The 27,691-nt window shown below is 52.7% G+C and overlaps 1 protein-coding gene and 1 long non-coding RNA gene across 15 annotated transcripts in view; both read right to left on the reverse strand.

Annotated features, from left to right (window-relative positions):
- The window catches only part of LOC121817274 (uncharacterized), a 31,860-nt gene extending 22,674 nt beyond the window's left edge, over positions 1–9,186 (reverse strand). The window contains exons 1-2 of the long non-coding RNA XR_006057113.2: positions 8,993–9,186; positions 579–664 (exon numbers count right to left, since the gene is read on the reverse strand). This is a non-coding gene — a long non-coding RNA (uncharacterized LOC121817274). The remainder of the gene's footprint in view (positions 1–578; positions 665–8,992) is intronic.
- A 16,413-nt stretch (positions 9,187–25,599) lies between these two features.
- Positions 25,600–27,691, reverse strand: part of PPARG (peroxisome proliferator activated receptor gamma) — a 122,748-nt gene continuing 120,656 nt past the window's right edge. For 13 of the 14 annotated variants that reach the window (XM_015102096.4, XM_060402029.1, XM_060402028.1 and 10 more), the window contains one exon: positions 25,600–26,056. In XM_015102096.4, coding sequence (XP_014957582.1) covers positions 25,809–26,056 — 248 coding nt within the window. In that variant the 3' untranslated portion in view covers positions 25,600–25,808. 14 annotated transcript variants of the gene reach the window in all.

The following is a 27,691-nucleotide window of genomic DNA, read 5'->3' on the forward strand; positions in this document are numbered from 1 at the left end:
CCACTGCGAGGGTCGGGGTGCGCACCTCGCGCATACGGCCTCCTCCTTGGCACCGCGGGCAGGGTGCGGGTTGAATGCTCAGGGGAAGTTGGCTAATCACCATCGTTTCACCATATCTTGTCGCCCGATTTGCCCTCAGAAATTTGGAAGTGAAAGACACTGCTTAAACAAAACCAGGACCAGATGGAAATGCGTGTACAGAGGCCGCTTTCTAAGAACGTGGTGCAACTCAGCACCCTGGGGCATCGTCGCCCCTTTTGCAGATGGAGCAACTGCCGGGGTGGGGGTGGGGGTGGGGGTTGCTCAAGCTGCCTGGACCCGGTGGTGGGGCGTTGGTGGTAGCGGGGAGCAGCTGCCCCTACCTCGCCTTCCTCTCCAGGCTCCGCGTTGCCCAACAGACCCGGGACAGACACATTTCGTCAGTGACTAGGGAGCCTGGCTCCTGGCCCCACCTCCGCCCAGATGAACCAGATGTGTGATGCCAAGGGACCTCAAGGAGGACAGGGCCCTGCCCCCCGCCCTGTCTCCTGCCCCGCCCCAGCACTGCTCAGCCATCCCCCAGCAAGGAACAGGCTTACCAGCAGCCCCCATGCTCCGTGTGTACTCTCTTCATCAGCCCAAGAAGGAAGCTGTGAATACCAAGCCCGGTAATAGCAGAGGACATCTGAAATTTCAGAAAAGGAGGGGGGTGTCTGTCCAGGTACTAAGCTCCAAAAAACAAAACAAAACGGAACACGAGGTCCCGTGAGAGGTGGATGGGATTAGGCCCAGGTAATGCTGCTCTGGTGAAGCAGAGTCATTGGTTTTTTTGTTTTTTTTTGTTTGTTTGTTTTGTTTTTGTAGTATGGACACACTGTAAAGAGTTCTGTCTTTGAAGCTAAGTAGATGCAACGTTGGGGCAAGTTGCTTAGCCAGAACCGTCACTTTGGGGAAAGCACTGTCCAGGTTGCGAGGTTACCATGGTGATTACATCTTCCCAGGTGGCACAGTGGTAAAGAACCCTCCTGCCAATGTGGGAGATACAAAAAGAACGTGGGTTGGATCCCTAGGTCACAAAGATCCCCTGGAGAAGGGCATGGCAACCCACCCCAGTATTCCTGCTGGTAGGATCCCATGGACAGAGGAGCCTAGACAGCTATAGCCCGTGGGGTCACAAAGAGTCAGACACAACTAAGCAACTGTGCGCACAGACACGCACAGAGATTAGAGTTCCTGTTTGTAAAAAGCATCTGGGGCGGTGACTGGGTATTTACTGAGTGCAGGGAACGGAGGATTCTCAGCTAAGACGCACCTCCAACCCCAGGAAGGTGCAGTCTCTGTGATGGGTGGATAAAATCCTGTGGGAATCTAAGTTCCAATATGATGAGGGTTAGAATAAAAGTGCTGGGGGAGAACTAAGGAGAGACCCAGGGAGGGTTTGGGTTGCCGAACGGACCAGGAACAGCTGGAGAAGGCTTTGTGGCCCCGTGTGGTTGGGGTGGGAGGTGAGGCTGGAGCGGCCAGCTGAAGTCAGACTGTGAGGACCTTCTATGGTGATTAAGACTTGTAATCTTATCCTGTAGGTCACAGGGAGACACTGAAGGTGTGTGAGCAAGGGAGAAATGCTACTAGAGGGGCCTTGATCTGCTGGCAGCCACGCTGGAGTCAGCTGGAAAATGGGTTTCCTCCAGGCCCCTTCCCTGATCTCCATGACTGAATGAAAGTGTTAAAGGCAACTGAGAACCTGAGGCGTGTGGGGTGCCTGTTGGATCTGGAAATGATGCAGTCACACTTAGGGCTTTAACAAGGCGATGCCTCAGTTATCAGACCGCAGATGATACTTTGGGGAGCCGGGAGCATGGCTGAAACCCGACACTCATGAGAGGTACAGCCCCCAGCAAAGAAAGAAGCAGGATGGTCAGGGAGCAGTGAACTCTACCTGTTGCTCAATTAGTGACGGAACAACAGAAAGTTCTACAGCAGCTGCTCGGTTGTGTCCATCGTGACGACACCGAAAGTGAAGTGAAAGTGAAAGTCGCTCAGTCGTGTCTGACTCTTTTCCATCCCATGGACTGTAGTCCATGGAATTGTCCAGGCCAGAATACTGGAGTGGGAGCCTTTCCCCTTCTCCAGGGGATCTTCCCAACCCAGGGATCAAACCCAGGTCTCCCGCACTGGAGGCGGATTCTTTACCAGTTGAGCCACCAGGGAAGCCTAAGAACACTGGAGTGGGTAGCCTATCCCTTCTCCAGCGGATCTTCCTGACCCAGGACTTGAGCCGGGGTCTCCTGCTTTGCAGGCGATTCTTTACCAGCTGAGCTTTCAGGGAAACCCTGATGGCACTGGCAGTGACAGTCACCAGCAGTCTGGTGCTGTGTTTGCGAGCGCAGGGACCGCTCATTCTACCATTACCATGAGTCAACACGGGGGCTTCCCAGGTATCACTAGTGGCGAAGAATCCGCCAGTCAGCGCAGAAGACACAAGAGACGCAGGTTCGAACCCTGGGTCGGGAAGATCCCCTGGAGAAGGAAGTGGCAACCCACCCCAGTGTTCTTGTCTGGGAAATCTCATGAACAGAGGAGTCTGGTGGGCTACAATTCTTGGGGTCTCAGAGTTGGACATGACTGAGCAGCTAACAAACCAGGTCAACTGGGTGAAGCCACAGGAGGGGCTAGGGCCCTCAGGAGGCCACTCTGTGGCCACTGGGGTTGGCCACTGAGCACCCAGCGTCCATCTTTACCTCCTCCAGATGCTCCACGACCTCCCCTCTCTGTACCACCTGCTCTTGGGCCACCTTGCCCAGCTGTCGTCACCACTAACTGGGATGCTGGCTGCCAGCTGGCCACCATGGGCTTGCCCGTGCTCTGGGGGCTGTTCAAGCTTCTCTGGGTCTCCCCCACCTCTCCACGGCAGCCCACAGACACCAGGAGTGCCCTTAAGCTCAGGGTGACGCTTGGTCAGGCCCCATCGATGCACCCTAGAAGGAGCCTCTATGCTGCACCAAAGGAGGTTAGGTCTGCGGACAGATGTCGTCCATCCAACTTCGTGCCTCTTGGTCAAGAGTGGCTCCTGCTGAGCCCCTGGCTGTTTCCTCCTGGGTTCCACCAAGGGCCCATGGTGCTTGAAGGCCAGCCAAACCCAGCGTGCACGGCAGCAGCTTGAATCGCCCTGTCCAGGGGCCCTAAGATCTGGGATCCCACAGCCTTATGAGCTCAAGAGAGGGCGAGGCCACCCAGGGCTGGAGTGGCTGGGAAATGGGAGGAGAAGGACAAGAGCTTGAATAGGAGAGAAAACATGAAGAAGGAAGGGAATGGAAAGAGGTTACGAAAGAGCGGTTATGTGTCTTTCCTGTGGGTATGCGGGACGACGTGTCGTCGGCCTACTAACTCCTGACTTGTTCTTGCTCCTGTGAGAGACGCAGGAAGAAAGAGAGGTCTCAACTCCATCCCTCCCACATCAGCTTCTCCCAGAGAAGAATTTTACTGGCCTTTTCTTCCCTAAAGCCTGAGGCCCCAGAGGCGATGCAGCTGCACGGCTCGGGATGAAGTGGGGGAGATAGAAGTGGGAAGGAAGGGGCCGTAGCCACGGAGACTGGGGACCTGGGCGGTGGCCTGGAGGTAGCTGAGCCGCTAATGCACCTATGGCACAGAGGCCGTGAAGGAGGGGTAGGTGCTGGAGCTGTGACCGCGACCGGGGACCCTTTGCACCCTGTCTTTGCCGTGGGGATGGAGCTGCCTGCCTCTGGCAGACCACTGAGTCCTGCAGACGATCAGAGGCCCTGCTTCAGCTTCCCACGACCTCCTACCCTGAAAACATCCTCATCTGATTTAGAAAGCAAGCAAGCTTGGCTCTTCTGCTCAGGCGCTGTGCCGTGGCTGTGCCTGTATCACCTACAGCAGAGAGACGTCATTGGAGAGGAAACCCCCAGCAGAGGTCGACAGTGCTGGCTGTTTGCTCCTGTCCTGTGTCATCCGCAGTGTGCACCTCATCTCTCACCAACAGGGATTATTTTTCTCCCAACATTTTTTTTTAAGATGATGAAGCAGTTACCGAACAGCATTTTGGTTAAAAAAAAAAAAAAAGTCAAGGTACATGCGTCGTTTGGGCTTCTCGGGTGGCTCAGTGGTAAAGAATCCGCCGGCCAACGCAAGAGACTTGTAGGAGACGCAGGTTCGATCCCTGGGTGGGGAAGACCCCCTAGAATAGGCAATGGCAACCCGCTCCACTATTCTTGGCTGGAAGATCCCATACACAGAGGAGCCTGGAGGGCTGCAGTCCATGGGGTCACAAAGGGTGGGACACGACTTAGGGACTAAACAACAACACACGTGTCACTTAGCCTGGGAGTCTGGGAGTTGTTAATGGCTCTCTGTGTTCTGTTGTGATTGATTCTTAACTTCTCAGTCTTCACTATGAAATGAATATTTGAAATAAATAGAAAATTTCATTCTCTGCTAAGTACATTTTTTTTTCCTAAAATAAAATGAATTGCATGGTAAAGACAAATAAATGAAAGATATTCCCCCCAAAGCCCAGAAGCAGGACACGGGGGTGGGGATACTCTGAGCCCAGGTCTGGGGCTGAGGTGGATGGTCCCCATGGGAACCTGTGTGAAGCAAGGAGGCTGGGCTGGGCAGGGAGGGACAGGATTCCAGAGGTTGTGTGTCCAGCTGCCTTCATCCGTCCCAGCAGGAGCGTTTGCCTCAAACTGGAGGAGGGCCCTTATCTGCCCCTGCAAAGTCCAGAGCCCCGAGGCCTAAGCAGACCCCCTCCTGAACGTCATGCTTCATGGCCTGAGCCTGGGTGCTGATCATTCATCAGCAGGCATTTCTCGGGTCCCTGGGATGCAGAGATGAACGTGATAGGTTTGCTGGGAAGAGCTGGACCGGTTCCACCTCTTGCATGGTGTGCGGCCTTCGGCAAGTTACTTCACCTCTCTGGGCTCCGATGCGTTTCTCTGTAAGAATGACAAGAATGCCACGGGCCAGCAGGGTGGAATGGGATCACAGCCTACGGAAGCCCCCGCTGGAGACTGGTGCATAACAGATGATCAGCAGGGGTCAGGCTCCTGGGTCTTCCTGAGCTACCTCCAACTTCAGAGCCGGAGGGGAGAGACGCATAGGCAAAAGGGTCTCTGCACAACAGCAGCAATAATGACGACGCTGATAGCACTGATTTGTTGTTGAGCTGCTCAGTCGTGTCTGACTCTTTGCGACCCCAGAGACTGCAGCACGCCAGGCTTCCATGTCCTTCACCGTCTCCCGGAGTTTGCTCAAACTCACGTCCATTGAGTTGGTGATGCCATCCAACCATCTCATCCTGTGTCACCCCCTTCTCCTTCTGCCCACAATCTTTCCCAGCATCAGGGTCTTTTCCAAAGAGTCAGCTCTTTGCATCAGGTGGCCAGAGTATTGGTGCTTCAGCTTCAGCATCAGTCCTTCCAATGACAGAATTTATTACCCATTTAGTCTGCGTCAATCCTTGTGCTAAGAGCATGAACAGCATTTCATTCTCGTCATTACCCTGAGAAGACAGGGTCGCCATTCCTATTTTCAGAAAAGAATGCTGACGATCAAAGACATGGAGTCGCTTGTCCAGGGCTGCACAGCTAGGCAGGCAGAGGGAGACTGGACTCAGGTCTGCCTTGCTCTTTGCCAAGAAACTGTATTCGTCTCCAACCCGATAAATGCCAACACAGAGGTCTGTCCAGGGCCTTAGAAGTGAGAGTGAGATGCAGAGCTGAGAATGTGGTGAAGAGGGCCCGTGGAATCAAGGGAGGCTTCTCAGAGGTGGTGACATTTACAGGGGGGCCTCACGCTATGGGTTGGAGTGTGCCAGACTCCATGCTCCGCAGATGCAAAAGTTAGTTAGATGGTGACTGTCCCACTAAGCGGTTTCCAGGCTCTTGTGGAACTTAAGATGCGGGGCATGGAGTTCCCAGTCCCTCATCGGCCTTTGAGGACAGCCCGCAGGACAGATTCTTAGCTGGTTCTGGGCTGGAAGAAACTGGGACTCACCCAAGCCAAGAGGCTTGCCCGGAGCCACAAAACTTGCAAGTGGCAGGACCTGAATGCTTGTCGGACACCTAACACCCCATGTTTAACCCCTGGGCGAAACTGCAACTCTGGAAACTGCTGCATGAAGGATCCTGTTGTAAGCACAAAGAGAGGGTCTCCCCTCTGACCACCCATCCTGAACTCAGAGAGCCTGTCCTTAGAAATGACGGGGCAGCCTAGGGTGGGCGCCTGAGAGTCATGTAGCCCTGAGCTCCAGTTCTGACTCAGGCCCTAAAGAACTGTGACTGTGTCATTTCCCTCCTCAGCCTCACTTTCCTCATCTGTATGAGAGATAAAGATGCCTCCCCCAACCCAGGAATGCTGTGAAAATGTGCAATAATGTGTATTCGGTGCCTTGGCTGGTAGCTGCCACCCCACTGGATCCCCAGTAACAGCTTGTTGTGTTTGTATCTAAGGAACCCAGCCCTGTTTATCGGCAAACCCTTGACCCAATCCCTTGCACAACTTTGGTGCTGATCATCTGAGCCTTTGCACCAGAGCTCAGGTCCCCCGAGTCCTCAATGGCCTTATTCGGAGATGCTGAGCCCCGCGCGTGTGGCAATAACTGTCTCACATGGCGGCCGCCCTTCTTGCAACGGGGACCGTGGAGTCAGCCAAGAGCCCCATGGTGTCACCAGCTCGTGCTCCATCGCAGGGTGGCCGGCTCCACGGGGGATTGCTAAACACGGCCGCGTGTCCCTGGCACCGTCCAGGGAGCTTGCGCCAGGGCTGGAGGGGCTGGAGGGGCTGGAGGTAAACCTGGTCCCCAGAGCCCACTGTTGGTGGGGGCACAGATGTCCGACTTTTCCATTTGTCTACCTTCTACCCTGCAAGGCCTTCAGGGTCAGAGAGACCACAGTTCAAGTTTAGGCCCCACTGCTACTCAGCTCTGACTCCAGACAGTTCATTTCTCTTCTGTAAAACGGGCTTTATCATTCCTGCGGTTCAGGGTTTCTGTAAAGACTAAATGGCACAACGGGGGTGAAGGTGCCAGCACCAGGCCCGGCTCAAAGTGGGTGCCTAGTGTGTGTTAGTTTCCCAGGGGCCTTAGATCACTCCCTTTCCTCTCTGGACATGATCACATATCAGATGTGAGACCTGACGGTCTCTCAGGGCCTGTCCAGCTCTCAGCCTCTAGGCTTGACCCAAACTGGAGCAACTATCCTGGGTGGTGTCAGCCTTTGGTCAGCAAAAGGGACAGGACCAGCTCAATGTCACCCAGCCATCTGGCTAGAGGCCCAGGGCCTCCTGTGCCCAGTTTCCAAGGAACTTGTCCTTGAGGTGAGAACAGGGGCTCAGCCGGTTCTCCGCCTGCTGCGAAGGTGTCTGGACCACCTCTGGGGCCATGGTGAGCTCTGTGAGTCTATTTATCTCTGGTTCTCTTGAGCACTAGCTTGTACTGGCCTCTCCTGATTCAGTCTTTAGCCTACATTTCCAAGAATAATACAAGCCCTTGAGGGTAGGGACTGTGTCAAGCCCCACCCGAGGCTGGGACACAGTTGGTACTTGTCAGACACGAATTGACCAGCTGAACCTGCCAGGCTCCATGCAAACACTGGGGTGGTAGCCAGCCTCCAAGGTGACCCCCCCAGTGATCCAAGGTTCCTGGTATCCATACACCGTGCAGTCCTCTCCCACCGAGAAGAGGGCTGGCCTGTGTGACCAGCAGGATCTCGTGGAAATGACAGAGTACGACTTCCAAGGCTAGGTGATAAAAGGCATTGTGGGTTCTGCCTTGCTCTTTGGGATCCTGCACCTGGGGGAAGCAAGCTGCCATGTTGCAAGGGTACCCAGGCAGGGAGGTCTACACGGTGAGGAGAGAGGTCTACACGGTGAGGAGCCCAGGCCTCCTGCTGGTTGCCACGTGAGCATCATGGAAGCAGACCCCACAGCCACAATCAGGCCTTTTGAGGATGCAGCCCCAGCCGACACCTGGATGCACCTCTGAGAAACTCCCACGTCAAAACCTCCCTGCTGAGCCGCCTCGAAATCTGACCCACGGATACTGCGTGAGATGATAAAACGATTATCACTGTTTCAGGCCACCAGATGTTTGAGGGTAACTTGTTATGAAGCAGTAGATAACTGATACACCCAAGGTCCAAAATGATACGTCAGCACCATCAGCCACTCACTCCCTCTTCTGAGGGCCTCCTGACTCACTCACAGCCCCTGGTGCCTGAAACGTAAGTGCCCCACTCTCCTTGGAAGCCTTCCCAGTTGTGGTTTCCCGAAAGCCTCCTCCAGGAGCTCCTGGGATGTGCACCCACCGCCCGGGTTTGGGGCCCTCCACCAGACTCGTCGGGCAGAAGCACAGGCACCTGGTGCCCATGTCGCATCCCAGGCCCGCTTGTGACCAGCCGCAGCCGTGGGGGCGGCCTCGTGCAGGCTCAGACTCGGCTTCAGCTGTAGGGGCCCCATGCCCGGTACATGCAGCACCCCTTTTCCCATTCTGCCCCAGGATCTCCTCCCTGGTTGTGGGAGCCCTCGAGGCTCACATGCAGACATGCTCGGGACAACTCCCAGCGTCGGTGCTCTCAGCCGGGGGCCGGTGGGGACTGTCCTTCCGGGGAACTTACCTACTGAGCAGCCAGCAACGGTGCCACCACACCTGTATTCTGACTTTCCCTGCTCTCCCTCAGGTTCTCCCCACGCTGCCACCGCTGCTTCCTGCAACCACCTCCCCCAGATATCACCTGCACCCTTGGGTGAACCCCATGCTAAGACACACTGAATCAGAGTCTGGAAACGTCTCGGGAAACTGCACGTATGCACACTCCCTGGGTGGTTTTCAAGCACTCTTAACCTGGAGAGCACTGCCTGCAGTGGAGTTTCCCGGCGTGAAGACCAAGGGCCGTGCTTCCAAGAGCTGCTAGGCCGTTGGTGTGCTGGGTACCTCCCATCCACCTCCCTAGACCCACACCTGTGTTTCTCCCCGCCGCCGCCGGAGGCTGACCTGCATGGTTTGCGTGAATCCTTGCCGAGTGGTTTCTGGCCAGCTCCAGTCAACGGGAGGCACACCTGAGGCAGAGGGAGAGGAGAGTGGGGCTGGGGCTTACTGCCCTGGCTCCTTGGCTGCCTGGGCCGGGTGAGTGGGCCACCTCCCTGGACCAACACCACTCTCCTCCCAGGCTCTCTTCTCCCCACAGCTGACTCTCCCTCCAGGTTCTGGTGACTGCTGCCTGACCTTGGGTCTCGCCCTGGATCTCTACACTGCCCCTGGGGGTCTCTCTGCTCACCCCTTTGGAAATAACCCCTTTATCAAGCTGTCTTCAAACTACCCAATCTGAGCATGCCTGCTGTTTCGTGGTGGGACGCTAACACAGTTCTGTGTGTACTCCGTGCCTTGTGGTGGACGGAAGATACCACGTTTTCCTCACGTGACTGCAGCTAGTGCTGCTCCAGATCCCAGTTCCTTTTCCTTTACCAACATCCTCCAGTGTTTGACTGGAGCTGTTCTCATCTTCCTCAAGTGCTGGAGGAGGCCCCAGGCCCTGCTTCGGGGCTGGGCAGGAGACACAGTGGCTTTCTGCATCCTCGTGGATGCAGGGATTGGGCAGGTGGCACATCATGTGACTGCGGTGGACCAATCAGGTTGAGGTTTCAGAGGTTGGCAGGCGCTACCTGAAAAGACGGACTGTTTCTGGTCTGGGGGCTGCCTGACTGCACTAGGCTTCTTTGCTGTGTCAGAGCTTCAGCTGGGGCTGAGGGGAAGTGTGGGAAGTTGGCTCCCTCTTTTCTCTGTCGAATTAAAAATGTGCCCTTGGGCAAATCACTTAACACTTCTACGTTTCGATTGTGAAGTGTGAAAGTGTGAGTCACTCAGTCCTGTCTGACTCTTTGTGACCCCATGGACTGTAGCCCACCAGGCTCCTCTGCCTATGGAATTCTCCAGGCAAGAATACTGGAGTGGATTGCCACTCCCTTGTCCAGGGGACCTTCCCCACCCAGGGACAGAACCCATGTTCCCTGCATTCCGGGCAGATTCTTTACCTTCTGAGCCATCAGGGAAACCCACCTATTCTTTAAAGGGGCACAGGAGGACTTCCCTGGGGGTCCAGTGATTAAGACTTGGTGCCTTCACCACGGAGGGTGGGGTTTATCCCTAGTCAGGGAACTAAGATCCCCAAGCCGCACGAAGTGGCCAAAACAAACAAACAGACAAAAAACACTGGTGGGCATAGGGATTTTACAAGAGCCTCATTAAATTCTTGCAAGACTAAACCAGAGAATCCATGAAAAGAACTGGGAACAGAGGATTTATCAAAGAAGCTCTTTAACCTCTACCCAGAGGGCTCTTCTTTCCTAGGATCCAGATGCAGGTCTGTGGAGCTGAGCCAGGCAGAGAGCTCAGGGACCATCCCCTGCTGGGCTCAGAACCACACCTCCCCAGACTGCAACCAGGCTCCTGACCCCACTTCACAGTCTTCTCTGCGGCTCAGGGAACTGACTCTCCGTGGCTCCAATCCACAGGCTCACCTGACCGGCCCAGGAATGTCTGAATCACCCCTCCCCCACACCCACACGAATTATCGCCCAAATCTGACTTTCCCATATTTCCAGTAGACGGGGATCTCTGAGAAGAGTGGGAGCCAGCCTGAGAGGCGGGGGGAGCTTTCCGGGCTGGCTTGGGCTGGCTGCAGACGGGAGCCTGACGCCAGCCCGCTTGCTTCCTCCTGTTCTCTGCTGTCCTCCAAAGCCTCATGTCCCTCTGCACACAGCCATCTGGTCACAGCGAGGGGTGGACCAGCAATGAGGCAGGACAGGGAGGAGGGAGGGGCCTGAAACCCACCCCCATGGCAGCCTCACTTCCTGAGGCTTCAACACTGCCCTGTTCAGGGTCTCTTTTAAAAATGCAAACGTTGGGAAAACTAGACGGCTTTTAGGGCTTTCCTGGTGGCTCAGACAGTAGAGGATCTGCCTGCATTGCTGGAGATCCGGGGTTCGGTCCCTGGGTCAGGAAGATCCCCTCGAGAAGGGAATGGCCACCCACTTTGGTATTCTTGCCTGGGAAATCCCATGGCCCACAGTCCATGGGGTTGCAAAGGGTTGGACACGACTCAGCGACTAACACACTCACACACACTAGGATCTGAATGCAGTTTCATTTCTCCCTGTTCTATCTTATGAGCTGAGTCCCACCCCCCGTGGCCTCCTTGGTGTTTCTGGAGCCAGCCCATGCTTGACTCTGCCTTCACCCATACCGTTCCTGACCTGGAGCTGCTCCCTTTCATGCTTTCTTCTCCTGGACTCTTAAGACCCAGCTTAATGCCCGCCTCTCCCACTCCCAGGCTGAGTTAGGGGCTCTCCTCCGTGTTCCCACAGCAGCCTGGACCACGTTCCATCACTGCCTGCATCACTCTGACTGGTAACCGCTGCCTTACTGGTCTGCCTTCCTCACTAGACAGTGTGTTTCTTGGAGGCCGGGTCCAAGACTGGATCTCCCCAGTGTCCCCAGCACCCAGAGTGGGTGCTCAGGGTGTTCTCACTGACTGCCTGGACAGATGCGTGAGTGTCCCCAGTCTGGCCACTGTTACTGCTACCTGGGTGTCTTAGTCTGGGCTCCCTCACAAACAGGGAGACCCTGGGCAGGGTTCAGGGTGGACAGGGGTTATCAGGAGGTAAAGAGAACACCTCAGGTGGAGAGGAGGTGGGACAGAAATAGAAGGCAGCCCCACAAAACTGTGGTTTCAAGCTGTTTGCCATGGTGGGAGATGGGATCTTAATCCCACTGGGACACTCTGGGAGTTGGCATAGACTGCCCTACTGGAGGGGTGAGGGAGCTGGGTGTTTGCCCCTGACTCCCATCACCCAGTCAATCCTAAAGGAAATCAACCTTGAATATTCATTGGAAGGATGGATGCTGAAGCTGAAGCTCCAGTACTTTGGCTACTTGATGCGAATAACTGACTCACTGGAAAAGACCCTGACACTGGGAAAGACTGAGGGCAGGAGAAGGGGGTGACGGAGGATGAGATGGTTGGATGGCATCACCAACTCAACGGACATGAGTCTGAGCAAGCTCTGGGAGATGGTGAAGGACAGGGAAGGCCTGGTGTACTATAGTTCATGGGGCTGCAAAGAGTTGGATATGACCAAGCGATGAACTACAACCCATCGCCCTTGGCTTCGGGCTGCTCCCAGGAGCATGAAGATCCCAGCAAATCTCATTAGGTGAAGCTGGTGGCCGGGTGCAGGCAAGAGGTGAGGATGAGGGAGGTGAGGATGAAGGAGGGGCGCGATGGGGCTCCTGGGCTTCTCTGCTGCAACAGCCCTCCAGATGGTACCCTGGGCCCTCTTCCCATCCTGACGATGAGCTCCCCGAGGGCAGCGACTGGAGGGCATCTCTGCCACCAGCGCACAGGGCCGAGCTCAGAGCAGACGCTCTCTGAGCCCTGAATGAACGAATGAGCAGGTGAATGAATGATGGATGGATGGCTGGAGTGGCCTTCAGGTTAGCAACTTCCTCCCTCTCCAGCAGGAGAAATTTGGGGTCTGGAGATCCCCAGAGCCGAGAGAGAAGGTAGAGGTGTGTGTGTTGGGGGGGGGGCGGGGGCGGTGCAGGGCAGAAGGGCTGGCCAGCCAGCTGGTGGTGAAGAAAGGCCTGGTTCATGTACTTCTCGGGCTGGGGAGGTTCCGGGGCCTGGCTGCTGTGGGAGTGGCTTCCGCCCTGGCCCGTGGGGTTGCGTGACTCCCGGAATGCTGGACCCAGGGCGTGGAGGCGAGCAAACGCCATCAGGCGTATCAGTGATCTCCCGGTGCAGATATGGAAGTTTGAGGAGGCCCAGCCGGCTCTGCCCGACTGTAAAGAGACGTGATTGAGGCGGGTCACAGGGAGGTGGCGGTGATTAAGGGGGGCTGAGTCCCTCGGACTTCCTGCCCAGCAGGTGGGGGTGACCCGGGGAGCGAGATGGGACATTAGTCACAATGTAAACCTCCTCTGCGCTCATAAACCTGGGCAGGGGCGGGGCGCCCATGGCTCCAGGCACCAAAGCTGATTCCCTGGGGTGGAGCCCTAGCTCCTGGGCTTTATCTTCCTCACCTGCGACCCAAGCGTCTGGCTGGAGTCTCGAGAGCCTGGGGCCCAACTCAGGGAGGCACCTGGGGACACGGCTCTAAAACAACTAGCAGTAGCTCGGTGGCCCCCACGATTTCTAGTTTATAGGGTTTGTAAAGCACTTCCTCTTCCCATTACCTTGTTTGATCCTCCAAACAGCTTTGCGCCATCTTATAAAGGAGGGCAATCACCTCCATTTTATTGATGTAAAAACTGAGGCCCCTCAAGGTTTCAGGCCTGGAAAAACTGGGGTGAGAAGAATACCCAGGAAATCAAATCAGGGGCTGAATTTCAACCACGGAAAGTCTAGTTTGGGGCTCCAGCTGAGGTCCAGGGACACAGGCTGGAGGGGGCATCCCCTGGGCTGGGAACCCCAGGCAGAAGAATCTGAGAGCAAAGGACTCTGGGCCTGGGCCTTGCCATCTGTCTGGGCCACTGCTTCCTGATAATAAAACTCTCCCCAGAAGGAGACCTAGGAGCTCAGGGGAGGTTTCTGTTGAGTCGTGGGAAAGAACTGAGCCTGACAAAGAAGCCAGAGATGAGCACCTATTAGCTGGTGTGTCTGTGCAGACGCCCCGCGAGACGCCCGTAGGGTCCATGCGCGCTTGCAGCCTCTACCCCTGTTCCTGGCGGGGGGAAGGAAATGCAAAGAATACTGCTCATCCTCAACTGTCGCTGTTAGGAGAAACGGGATGGCCTGTGGCTTTGCCCACTAGACACTCTGAAGAACTGGCCTTCGGGTGAAATCCTATCTCCCCAACAGCCCACAGCTCATAGAAAGTGAAAGTGTGAGTCACTCAGTCATGCTGGACTCTTTGCAATCCCATCGATTGTAGCCCACCAGGCTCCTCTGTCCATGGGATTCTCTAGGCAAGGATACTGGAGTAGGTTGCTGCTTCCGTCTCCAGGGGATGTTCCCAATCCAGGGATTGAACCCGGTCTCCCTCAGATTCTTTACCGATTAAGCCACCAGGAAAGTCCACACAGGAGGTACTCAATAAATAAAACTGAACCAACAGGTAAGAGAAAACAGAGAAAGTCAAACCTCCTATTGACCTTGAAGGGAAAACAGGGCTTAGGGACTCAGGCTTGGACTGTTGGTTGGCCTCCCTTCCCGCCACTGTCCTGAGACTGCCATCACTCTCCTCCATCGCACCCATGTGGCTCCCCCAGCCCGCCTCCCCACGCTTAGCAGACACCCACCCATCTATCTGACGGCTAATGAGCCCTTCCCGCCCGATGATGGGGCAAGTTCCTACCTGCAGTGTTTCAAAAACAGGACTCGTGTTCCTTACCTAAGACAAGCTCTCATCTCAATAAAGAGCATCCCTTCCCTGAACTGTGTCCCCCAAGTCAAACCTTGTGAACCAGCCCCTATCGCTGCCCCAGGAAGCTGGGCCTGGACTGCTTCCCAGGTCTGAACTCCTTTTGTCCTCCTGGCTGATCCCCGCCCCCGTTTCAGGCCACCATCCCCTCTTGTCGCAAGAGTGTCACAGCCTCTGGAGGTCTCCTCACCTTCCCATCACGTCCCATCTCCTCGCTGGCTGACAGAGGGGTTGCTGGAGTGACTATATCGTCAGCCAGCTCTCTGCTTGAGATCTCCACAACTCTGTGCTGCCCCCGGGGTGGAGTCTGAACCCCTTCATCTGTAAGTAGAGGCCCCGCTGTAATTAGATTCCGGCCATTTCTCCTTCCCTACTTCTGTTCCAGCCACACCAAAACACTCACCCTTCCCAACACGCCATGTGTCTCTGCCCTGGACAACCCTCCCCTGCCTGCCAGGACGACCCTCATAAATCCTCTCAAGTCTGTCTCAAAAGGCACCTCCTCTGTGAAGCCTTCCGTACCCCCACCCTGGGCAGAGTTTGGCCTCTCTTGCAATTCCATGGCAACGGAAACCACAGAGCTCAGATCATCCAGGAGTTTTAACACAACCTCTTCTGACGTCGGGTCAGAAGCGCAACTTTTGGTCGAGAGAGTGGCTGTCCCAACCAGCCATGGCGGCGGGGCCCCCCAGCGTAGGGTTTGCTACTGGAGGAGGGGACGCCCAAGTCCACGTGCTGCAATACGAATGCTGCTGCGTGTCATCACACGCCTCCTCCCAGTAGCCTCATGAGGTAGGTGAGAGCTTGCCCAGTAATAAAAGAGGAACACAAGACCTGGGAAGGTTATACGACTTGCCCAAGGTCACAGAGCCGAGAGCGGGCAGGGCTGGGGCTCCGACACCCAGCTGCCTGCCTCCCAGCCCTTCTGCTTCTGGCCGCGTGCTGGGTGGGACCCTCGAGGACACTAGCCTCCTCTGGCTTTTCTGAGTGTCCCCAGAGCTGGGGACAGAGAACCCAGAGGACATGTGCCGATGCTGAGCTCAAATCTCTTCCCTCTCTGCCCTCTCGGGGCGGACTACTGGTGACCTGCCCCCTCTTTTAAGACTCTCCTGGGCTTCATTTGGCCAGATTTCCCTTGTGTCAGCCATGCAGGGAGCAAGGCCGTGGGACTCTGAGTATGATTATTAGTTGTGTGACACTGGGCAAAGGACCTCTTTCCCTAAAGGACTTCTCTGTGGTACCCAGCCTTATTTTAAGGGCACCTGAAGCCAGAGAAAATGTGTAGCACCAGTCCCTCAAGGGTACTTTTTACCCTTGAACTTCTGGGGTAGGTAGAAATAAATTAAGTAACTTTTAAGTGATTTTAAGCAATTTACTGAGGCGGATGAACCTAGAGCCTGTTACACAGAGTGACATAAGTCAGAAAGAGAAAAACAAATATTGTGTAAGTGAAAGTCGCTCAGTCGTGTCTGACTCTTTGCGACCCCATGGACTATACACTCCATGGAATTCTCCAGGCCAGAATACTGGAGTGGGGAGCCTTTCCGTTCTCCAGGGGATCTTCCTAACCCAGGGATCGAACCCAAGTTGATCACTGCAGGCGGATTCTGTACGAACTGAGCTATCAGGGAAGCCCCATAAATACTGCATATTAACATATATACATATATGGAGTCTAGAAAAAGGGTACCGGTGAGCTCACGTGCAGGGCAGACGTAGAGAATGACTTTTGGACAAAGCAGCGGAAGGAGCGGGTAGGACTGAGAGGGAAGCAGTGAAACACACACATTACCGTATGTAAACAGGCAGCTAATGGGAGTCGCTGAATAACACAGAGAGGTCAGCTGGGTGCTCTGTGAAGACCTAGAGGTGTGAGATGGGGTGGGGGTGGGAGGGAAGTTCGAGAGGGAGGGGACACATATAGACTTACAGCTGATTCACCTTGCTGTATGGGAGAAACCAATACACCATTGTAAAGCAATAATCCTCCAGTTAGAAACAAAATTTATTTTATGGCGGCTGAGTCAGTAAAGAATCCACTTGCAATGCAGCTTCAAGCCCTGGCTTGGGAAGATCCCCTGGAGGAGGGCATGGCAGCCCACTCCATTATTCTTGCCCGGAGAATCCCCATGGACAGAGGAACCTGGCGGGCTGCAGTCCACAGGGTCGCAAAGAGTCGGTCACGACTGAGCAACGAAGCACAGCTCATGACATATATATATATGTGTGGTGGGGCAAACTATAAAGCTTACATTAAGTTTAAGGATAAAACGTGCATGGGCTGCTTGAGGCTACCCTCCTCAGCCGCCAGGGGATGTGATGGAAACCGGTGAGAAGCACCCCATGAGATGAGGCTGGTCCCCCTGGCGAGGAGATGCTGAATGCCTCAGCCCTCCCATCTTCTTGCCCTGGTCCCCTCGGTCTGAGCTGGCTGAATACAGTGGAAAACTAGCGCCGAGCTGGACACACCAGAATTTGAATCCTCGAGTGGACAGTTAAGTGTCCTGTGACTTCAGATCTAAGAGTCTCTGCTTCCTTTTCAAGTATCGTGGGTTTATCAACACCTCCTACCCATGCAGGATTCCGCCCCTGCGGAGTCACCCCGACCCTTCTCCACCCTGGCTGTGGTGCAGAGGCTGAATCGAGGGATCCCTCGTCCTATCTACTGGCTCTTTTGTCCTCTGACTTCCGGTAGGATGTGGCCCATGGGACAGTCAGGTGGGAGGATGGGAGGAGAATGGAATGGGGGGGGGTGGTTATCCGCCCGCAGCTGCTCTCGCCACCTGGGGGACACAGGGATGGGACCGCTCAGTTCCCTGGACTTCCCCTCCTGCAGGGAGCCCCCCTCCTACGGCTGCCTCTCCTGGGCTCTAGTAACAACCCCTGTCCCCCCACCTCGGGGTGTCTGCCCTGGCTAGCCCTGAGGTGTCTCACCAGCCTTCATTGGTCTCCCTCACTCCCCTAACTTTGTAAACAGTCCCAAACTATAATAAATTGTCCCCAACCGTGCCTTTAGGGACTTTCCTATAGCTCAGATGGTACAGAATCTGCCTGCGATGCAAGAGACCAGGGTTCGATCCCTGGGTCAGGAAGATTCCCTGGAGAAGGGAAGGGCACCCCACTCCAGTATTCTTGCCTGGAGAATCCCATGGGCAGAGGAGGCTGGCAGGCTGTATGGCCCATGGGGTCCCAAATACTGGGACAGGACTGAGCGACTAACACACACACAATGGTGCCTTTTGAGTGAAGCCTGTTTCTCTGCTGCGGGGCCCGGCTCAACAACTACCTCGCTGGGTTTCTGGAACGGGTCAATGTCTGCACAGCGGTTTGTAAGGAAAGGCTGTATGGGCTTTGGAAAGCAGTAATGAGCATCATTAGGGGACCCGGCTGGAGGGCAGAGGCAGGCCTGGCGGCCGCTCCCTCATCATCCGCGATGGTGCCCGGAGCCGTGGGAGGCCTGGCCAGGAAGCCAGGGCTTTCTCGGGGCCCTGTTCCCGCAGCAGCGGCGGTGATCGCAGCGTGGCTCCCGGGGGCTCCTGGCCGGGGCTCAGCTGGCACGCGAGGCGGCCAGGGAGCCCCAGCGTGCGCCGGCCGCCAGCCGCTGACTCAGCACAACGCCCCCCTCCCCGCAGCGCCGGGTGGGAACCGGCGCCTCCGCGGCCCCGGCCCTCGGCCCTCTTCAGCGCCCCCTCCCCCGGAGCGGCCCCCGCCCAGAGGAGCGCTGGCTGCCGCCCGGGCCGCAGGGAACGCAGGCTCTGATGGTAGGCCGCCCCGACCTCCGCCCTGAAACGGGGACAGAGGGAGCCTCTGACTGTGCAGATGGGGAAACAGGCTCAGGGAAAGTGCAGACGGAGCCTCTGACTGTGCAGACGGGGAAACTGAAGCTCAGGGAAAGCGCCTTTCCAAGGTCCTGGGCCGATCACTGTCAGAACCCTAACAGGCTGCAGGCAGGATTCCCCCTCTGGTGGAGAAGAAACCATCTGGTCACCAGCGGGCCCCAGTGGGTATGAGGATGCAGTAAGCTGTGTGAGGCTGTCTTTAGAAGATTGTCTTAAGAAGATTTGTCTTTAGAAGATTGTAATTGCCTAGGAGTTCAGTTCAGTTCAGTTCAGTCGCTCAGTCGTGTCCCACCCTTTGCCTAGGAGTTAATACAGTGTAAACTTCAAGAGCCCACACTTGCATCAGTTCAGTTCAATTCAGTCGCTCAGTCGTGTCCGACTCTTTGTGACCCCATGGACTGCAGCACGCCAGGCCTCCCTGTCCATCACCAACTCCCAGAGCTTACTCAAACTCATGTCCATTGAGTCGGTGGTGCCACCCAACCATCTCATCCTCTGTTGTCCCCTTCTCCTCTGGCCTTCAATTTTTCCCAGCATCAGGATGGTACCTTTCAAAATAAATCCTAACTTTCAAAACAAACAAACAAAAAAAGCGGGAGCGTATTTCTCTGGTGGTCCAATGACTTCACACTCCCAATGCCTGGGGCAAGGGTTTGATACCTGATCAGAGAACTAAGATCCCCCATGCCTTGGGTGAGGCCAAAATTTAAAAAAAAAGGGGGAGGGGGAAGGGAACTTCCCTGGTGGTCCTGTGGTTAAGAATGTGCTGTCCAATGCAGGGGACAAGGGTTCAACCCCTGGTCCAGGAAGATCCCACATGCCTTGAAGCAACTAAGCCCGTGTGCCTCAACTACTGAAGCCTGCGCACCCTAGAGCACAGGCTCCACAGCAAGAGAGGCTCCTGCAATGAGAGGCCAGGTCACCGCAACTGAAAGTGGCCTGGACTCACCACTAGAGAAAGCCGGAGCACAGCAACGAAGACCCATCGCGGCCGAAAATGAATAAAAATTTTTTTTAAAAGAAGATTCTAATCGCTTCGGAACTCTAGGTGTGCCCCCCATATGTGACCACCTCTGATCCTCACAACAACCTATAGGGATTGGGCTCTCCACAAGTTAGATGTTGATGCTGAGGCCCAGAGACAGGAAGCAACCTACCTGAGGGTGCACAGCTTGTAAATGGCAGAGCTAACATTCAAACGTTAGTCTTTGATGCTGTTAAGCTTGTGCTCTGTCAACCAGGCGATACTGCCTTTGGTTTTCCCAAAGACAGCTTTGTTGTTCAGTTGCTAGGTCGTGTCTGACTGTTTATGACCCCACGGACTGCAGCACTCCAGGCTTCCCTGTCCTTCACTAGCCCTTGGAGTTTGCTCAAATTCATGTCTGTTGAGTTGGTGATGCTATCTAACCATTTCATCATCTGTCTCCCCCTTCTCCTTTTGCCTTCAATCTTTCCCAGCATCAGGGTCTTTCCCAATGAGTCAGCTCTCTGCATCAGGTGGCCAAAGTATTGGAGCTTCAGCATCAGTTCTTCCAATAAATATTCAGAGTCGAGTTCCTTTAGGAACAATTGGTTTGATCTCCCTGCTGTCCAAGGGACTCTTTAAGAGTCTTCTCCAGCACCACAATTCAGAAGTGTCGGTTCTTTAGCACGCCGTCTTCTTTACAGCCCAGCTCTCACATCTGTACATGACCACTGGAAAAACCACAGTTGTGACCATCTGGACCTCTCTCAGCGGAGTGATGTTTCAGTTTTTTCATATGCTGTCTAGGTTTGTCACAGCTTTTCTTCCAAGGAGCAAGGGACTTTTAATTTTGTGGCTGCAGTCACTGTATGCAGTGATTTTGGAGCCCAAGAAAATGCTGTCCTATAAATGAAGCCTAGATGCGGTGGGCCTCAGAAGGCTGAAGGGCTAGCCTCAGCTGTGCGCCTCCCTATCTTTTCTGTAGCCTTGGGCTAACTCCTTCACCTCGCTTTCTTATCTGTGAATAATGGTGACCAGGCCTGCCCCACTTCCTTCCTGTGATACTCCGTAAGGCATGTACCTAGGTACTATCATTCCCATTTTACAGATGGGGTAACTGAGACCCACTCATTCCTTTATTCATGATGAATGAATTAGATGTAATTTCCTGAGGGGCTTCTAGAGGCCAGGTGCTATATCCCCAGAGAGGAAAGTGACTTGTCCAAGGCTACACACCTAGAATGTGGCAGACCTGAGCCTCAAACTGACATTGGAGACTCTAGACAGTCTTCCTGGCCTCCAGGGTTGCGGACAAGTAGCCACAGGATCACCGACTCAATGGACATGAGTCTGAGCTCCAGGAGCTGGTGAGGGACAGTGATGCCTGGCGTGCTGCAGTCCATGGGGTCGCACAGAGTCGGACACGACTGAGCGACTGAACTGAACTGAGCCAGAGGATCACAGTTTTCCAGCTCCAGCAGAAGGTCACTCAGATCCTCCTTAAGCCCAGTCCATGGCACTACACAGATCCCAGGAAGGACCCTCTTCCTGGGAACTTTTGGCCTGGAACATATTTACAAAACCCCAGAGGGGATGGAAATATCCTGGCCCACTCCCTGCAGACCTAAATTAGCAATTTTCTTATACTTTATAACCCCTCTGGAAATGCAAACTATGTAATATTAATCTAAAATTAGGAGCATAAGTCACAAGAGAAAAGTCCCACTACTTCTGGAGAAAATGTTTTCCTAAGCCTCATCCTGGCATTTGCTCTAAATCCAAGCATAGTGTTTGTGTTTCAAATAATTATTTTCTGCTGGTACTTATGGACTGGAGGCAGGATGCTTCTGAGAGAACCCATTTTTATGGTACTGTCAAATGCAGAAATCCAATCTCTTTACCTGGCTTTAGGACATCCAGGTAGGGCCTGGATACTTGAACAGGAAGAGCCTGTCCTGTGGACCCAGGATGCTTTCTCAAATGAAGGGCACTTTAATAATAACAAGGGCAATGGTGTTACTGGTAGCTGATGCAGATTAACTGGTTAAGATGTGCCAAGAAACCCTGTGAAGTGTCTTATAACCACTATTACATTTAATCCTCACGATAACCCTGTAAGATGGGTATTATGATCCCATTTTACATTTGAGGTAATTAAGGCCTAAAAAGGTTAAGAGACTGGCCAAAAGCCATGCGGCTATAGAGCCAGTAGGCAGTGGAGTTAGAGTTTTAATCCAACTCAGCCTAACACTAAAGTCCACGCAAGGGGGTGTTCCCTAGTGGCCTAGTGGTTCGGATTTGGCGCTTTTGCTGCAGAGGCCTGGATTCAATCTCTGCTCGAGAACCATCCTGCACGCTGCGAGGCACAGCCAAAACACAAAACATCAAGAAAAAAAAATGAGGGTATCATTTCCCCTAAGAGCTGTGCTCTCCATGTGCCAGACACAGTCCTAAGCGACTTACACGATACTTACACGGTACTTAAACGATAATCTCTCGATCGGCACAACAAGCCCTCGCAGGACCTGGTTGCCTCCCTGTCCTTTGCTCAACAGTGCAGATACTCACACTAGCTCCGTGTTTGTCCTTCTGAGCGTCTCTGGTTAAACTATGGAATTCAAATTCTTTGAGTAAATTAATCCTAGCCTCCTAGGACCCCGGGCATGTTTCTTAATTTCTTTGACCCTCAGGGTTTTCATCTGTCAACTGAGTTGGTTGGTCCCTTCATCTCTAATTTTCCAGAATTCCAGGACAAGCGCAGAGCCCATGTGGATATGGGCACAGGACGTGCAGGTGGGGTAGCAACGACCCTCATAAGGTGCAGGAACTTTGTGGTGAGGCGGGTGTGAGGCTGGGCTCCTGGCAACAGTGACGGGTAGGCTGGCAGGGTCCTTCTGCCGAATGGTTGTAACCGGACCCCAGGGAATGCGGTGAGTCAGGACCTCCAGGTATGTGTGACCCCAGGGGCAGAGATGGGTCTATTCGGTGGAAAATCCCTGGGGGGGTCTGGAAGGGAGACAGCTTCCTGCCCCTTCAGGTGGCTGTTCAGGGCTGGACCGCCACTGGAGGCATGTAGACAGGATCTGACTTCTAGAGAGATTTTTTCCCCCAAATGCAAATTGGGTCACCTCCCTCTACTGCCCAGCCACATCCCCCGGATCCCTACTGCCGACAGATGCCGTCCTCAGCACGGGGCATGAGGCTGTCCCCGACTCGGCCACTCTCATCTCACACCGGACGCTAGAGCAGGGGTCCCTGACGTCTCGTTTTCTGAACACATTCTGTACAATCGCACTTCCGTGCTCCTCGGAGGGTCTCTGTGGACCCCTTCTCCCACCTCTGGGCAGTTCATCGCTTGGGCTGAGTTGTGATGATGCATCTGACCTCGTTGCCATACTGTGGTCCCCTCCAGGGTGGGGCCCCATCACAGGCACCTCCACGTGGACGGGGGTACCCATCATATACAAGCATGGAGTGAAGGCCAGGGATGTATAGAGACTGAGTGAGAATCACGAGAATGGAAGCAAACAGGGGCTGGGGGCCGAGGACCAGGATGAGGTGGGGAAGAGGGGGGTTGGCCCCCCTAGTGAAGACAGGCATCTCGGGCCCTTTGTCTTGTAAGCCCCAACTATTCCAGCAAATCTGTAGCAAGAGGAAGGAGAAAGCAACGGCGTGATCCTCCTGAAAAGGAACTCTGGTTCCTTCTCTCAGGATTTAAAGCTGAAGTTCGCTTTCTTGAGGCGGCTCCACCCCCACCCCAGGTCCCCACGTGGTGGATGTGATACTGTCTGTGGTTCTAGAGGGCTGAGCCCAGAAGCGGTCTCTCCTGAAGGCTCAGGGATCCTACATTTCTAGGGGCTCACTTCTGTAACCTGACTCTTTCTGAAGGAATAGGTACCCGGGGGGTGGAGGGGTGGGGGAGATTCCCAACCCGTCACCCTGACCTGCTTTTATCAGTACCATATCCAGCAAGTTCAGGCCTGCCCACAAGAAGGATTCGCCTGGTAGCCTCGAGGGAACCACGGAAAACACACTGGAATCCAGGAGCAACTCAGTAAACCTACGCAGCAGTCTGCTCCCCCAGCCCTGCTGTGCTCAGCGGAGCTGATGCAGCTGACCATCCCATTTCTGCACCACCCCCCTCACCCTGCTGGCCCCATGCTTCCCAAGACCCCAGTCCTCTTGCTCCTCATCCACTCCTTAAAAAAAGAAGCCCTTGGATCACCCCGTTTCCGGTCGTGTCTAGAGAAGCAGGGTGCGTGCAGCCACGGTTTCTGCCCTGGGTGCCCGTCCGCTCCTGCGCTCCACAGCACAGATGGCAGGGGTGGAGAGAGCGGGGAGATGGGAGGATGGGACAGGAGCCAGGTGCTGGGGCAGGGCCCTCGTGGGAGCCTTGAATGCTGTTTCTTTCTTGCTCTTTTGGCTCTTGACCACAGTTAACTTTTCTTCCTATTTTTGTTAACACAAATCCCTAAGTGTGTTTGTGTCCAGAGAAAGTGCTATGAATAACTGATGATACATTTGTTGATGATGAACTTGTGAATCATCCTGGGGAGAAAAAGGAGTCCAGAGAGCGGAGTGGGAGCTCTGGAGCCTGCCTATGACGTGTCGTAAAATATTTAGCGAATGATGGTCCAAACCACAGGGAAAAAGTCAGAGAGATGGGAATTTGAAAGCTGCCAGGATTTAAAAGCTGTTTAATGCTAACCATCAGTGCCAGAGAGCTGAGAGCAGCTCCCTTCCTCCCTGCGCTGGCCCCGAGGGTGCGGAGAGGGCTTTGGACCAGCAGTGGCCGCACTGAAAGGCTCTTTGTTCGAGCCCTCCTGTAAACAAGGGGTCTCCCCGGAGGTGGAATCCTCTCCTTGTCTTCTCCCCGCACACTCTCTTTTTCCTCCACGAGGAACAGTAGGGAAGCCACTGGCTGCTTGGCATCAAAGGAGGAAAAACCACCCCCCATGATGGATCGGGCCTGTCACTTTCCCATGTTCTGAGGTCATTTACATAATGAGCTTGGTCCAGGGCCCCTGGATGACCTGGTCATGTCTTCGGTTCTAAAGGTTTGAACTCTGCAGCTGTCTCTCCTAAAGGGTTAGTGACTTTGCATGTTTAGGACTGGGGTCAGGACTCACCTCCCTAACCTGACTCTTTGGAGATCTGTTTATTTTGGGGTAAAGGATGAAAAGATTTGAACTGAAAGCTTTGAGTGTAAAGTTATGTTCTCCTCAGTATCAACACCAGGAGGAAGCCTAAACTAAGGGAGAAGCCACAGGGGGATAATTCAGGTCGGCAGAAACAATTATCTTGGAGAAGAGAGACCTCAGCATAGACTGCTGATGAAGCGTGCTTCAAAGTCATCATGTTGTCCATGGCTAAGCAACGCTAGTGAACTTGGTGGCTGCAATCAACTCATCTGTTCCCTGCGCCAAGAAGGCCTCTGCTTTTAGGGAATACGCCATCTGTTTTGCTGCGGAGGCACGTATTACCTAGACAGATAATTAGCCTTTGAGGTCACAAAAGTCAAGAGCTCCCTGGGCAAGGTGACCCCAAGGAAGCCAGCAGGAAAATGTAGCAAAATTGCTCTAGATACATCGGGAACAGAACGTGGCCCTTTTCCCTCATCCGTGTTTTGGTTTGCTTTCCTTTTATGTTGTTATTCCTATAATTTTGCTTTCCTAGAATGTCTTTTCTTCCACTCTCTACCTGTCGCCGAGCCCAACACATATTTGAGGCCCGCCTGAATGAGTTTATAGTCACTCATGATGTTTTCAATCTTCATTGCTTTGACCTCCTATAGTACTTGGCATCCGAACCATCCATCTGGCACACACTATGTAGTTTAATCTGCTTTTAAGAAGGATTCATCTCTTCTCGATTCAGTGGTAAGTTCTTTTGCCAGGTACCATGTCTTATAACACTTCTGTGTTACCACGGCGTCTAGCTGTTAATACTTGCCACTGGGGTCTTTGCATACGCTTTGGTATCCTGTTAGAGGTCTGCTGCTGGTGAGTGAAAATCTTGGTTGAGACTAAGGAAGAAGATTGAATTCCTGGTAGGCCTAAGGATACGCCTCACATGAGTATATCCAGGTAAAGAAACACATGCCCTGAACGGTTTTTGGTCCTGGAGTTCCATTCTTAGTTGTAATTTTTAAAGCAGACAGAAGGTTCAGAGAAGTTGTAAACTGAGTAAAAAATGACTTGAGTTAGAATGAAAATTGATCAGCAGTTGCATCCACATTGTTTCACGTATTTAAGAAAGAAAGGAAAATGAAAAATAAAGGTGGAAAAGGATGGAAGGAAGGGAAGGGAAATGAAAGGGAAAAAAATCCTGGAGAACGGGGTGGGGAACACAACAGACTCAGTCTTCAAATACGACCAGTAATTTCATGATGTGGTAATTTTTAATATTAAAAGTAAATTGTAAATGTATCTTTATAAACAATATGCATAAAATAGATCTATTATTCTAAAACCTTTTCTTTTCTCAAATGCTTTTTCACAGTAATTTTTTTAGGTGTCAGATTTTTCCCTCAAAATAATAGTGCAACTGGAGAAGGAAGATGTCGCCAGTGAGCTCGGACTTCTCTGCTAATACAAGTCCTTGTAGATTTCCTGTAGAAGTGGGTGGAGACTCATGTCCGTCTCTGTTTTCTTTATTACTTGCAGCAGCTGCACGTGCTCTGTCACAATCTGCCTGAGGTCCGTCATTTTCTGGAGCAGCTTGGCAAAGAGCTGGGAGGACTCGGGGTGGTTCAGCTTGAGCTGCAGCTCCAAGGCCTGCAGCAAGTTGTCTTGTATGTCCTCAATGGGCTTCACATTCAGCAAACCTGGGCGGTCTGGGAGAGCAGAAACGGAAGACAGAACAGGAGGTTGAGTTACAAAATTCTCTGGTCCCACATCTGAGGCATATTCAGCCAATGACTCACATTTTATTGGTTTTCCTTTGGTTCTAAAACAGCGTGTTGGAGAGAAGGTAAGCAGAGAGCAGGCAAGAATTGCATACAGGAGAATGGAATGCAAGCCAAGACTGTCAGAGCTCTTTTCCAGGGCCATTCTCTGCCTGGCCAAGACTAAAGCTGTGTGACCAGTTGACAGAACACAGTGGCAAAGCGCTCATCTCCCCAGACCGGGGACTTTTCTGCTGGCATGTTTCTACTCATTCAGAAATCTCATTTTCAACTTCTGTTTCTTCCTGATGAGTCTATGTTTTATCACCTCTACTTACTTTCTTATCACAAGTTTAAACACACTTTGAAAACAAACTTTTGTCTTCTTTTTGCTTAATATAGCACATGCATTTTCAAAGAGACAGTATTTTCAAATACTGTTACACTTTGGAAGGACAGACCAAATTTTAACACAGGCTTCTTCTGACTAGAGAGGCTGCAGGTAATTTTCACTTTCTTCTTTATATTTTCCTTATTTGAACTTTTAAACGGTGAATTTAAATTACTTTTAAGTTCTTAATGTTTTTGCTTCGTGTAGATCTTTTTAGATTTATCCTTGAATACTTTCTAGAATTCTTTGCTTTCTTGAATTTTATACTTCTTTTTCATCACATTTTCTAATGTATCCCTGCTGATGTTTAGAAAAAAATGATTGATTTTGTTATATTGAATCTAGTCCAATTTCACTCTTATGGATTCAAATAGTTTTTATCATGGATTTTTAGAAAACTTTGGACAATTACATCTGCAAATAATCACAGTTTAAATTTATCTCTTCTTTTCCAGTGTTTGTAGCTCTCATTTCTTTTTCTTGTCATACTGCACTGGATAATACCTCTAAAATGGTATTAAATAATAGTAGTGTCGGGAGGCGTTCTTATTTTATTCCTAACATTGAGGGAAATGCTTCTAACGGCTTATCACAAGTAGGATGTTTACTAGATTATGGCAGGTAGGTTTTTCTCCTGGCTCCCCCAGAGTTTTAAAGTGTTTTAATCAGGAATTTTGTTGCATTTCATCAAATGTTTTTAAGTTTTTCTATCTACAGTGATGAGCATGTGGTTTTCTGTTAATCTAGTGTAGTGGATTACATTCATAGATTTTCTTATACTCTTACACTCATTTGCTAATATTTTATTTTAGGGCTTTGAAATTTGTGAGATTGGTCCAGAGCCTTCTTTTCTGTGTGCCACCCCTTGTCTATTGGCAGTAAATGTTAACTAGCCTTACAGACTGAGTTGAGACATTTTCCTTCTGTTTCTATATAGTGATTTTCTATTCCTTGATGGTTTCTTGGCATTCATTTGCAGAACCATCTGAGGCTGGTGGTAAATCTGTGACTATCTTTAACTTTCCTCCTATAGCTTTTACTTTCTTCAGGCTTTCTACTACTTATAAAGGAAAATTTCAGTGATTTACATTGGAATACAGTTGTACATAATGTTCTCTTAGAGTCAGAGTCTCTATTATTTATATCTCCTTTAATTGAAAGTGTTTTGTGTATCCTCTCATTTAAAATTTTTA

This window comes from Ovis aries, chromosome 19 (assembly GCF_016772045.2).
Source record: "Ovis aries strain OAR_USU_Benz2616 breed Rambouillet chromosome 19, ARS-UI_Ramb_v3.0, whole genome shotgun sequence".
In the NCBI taxonomy this organism is placed as follows: domain Eukaryota; kingdom Metazoa; phylum Chordata; class Mammalia; order Artiodactyla; family Bovidae; genus Ovis; species Ovis aries.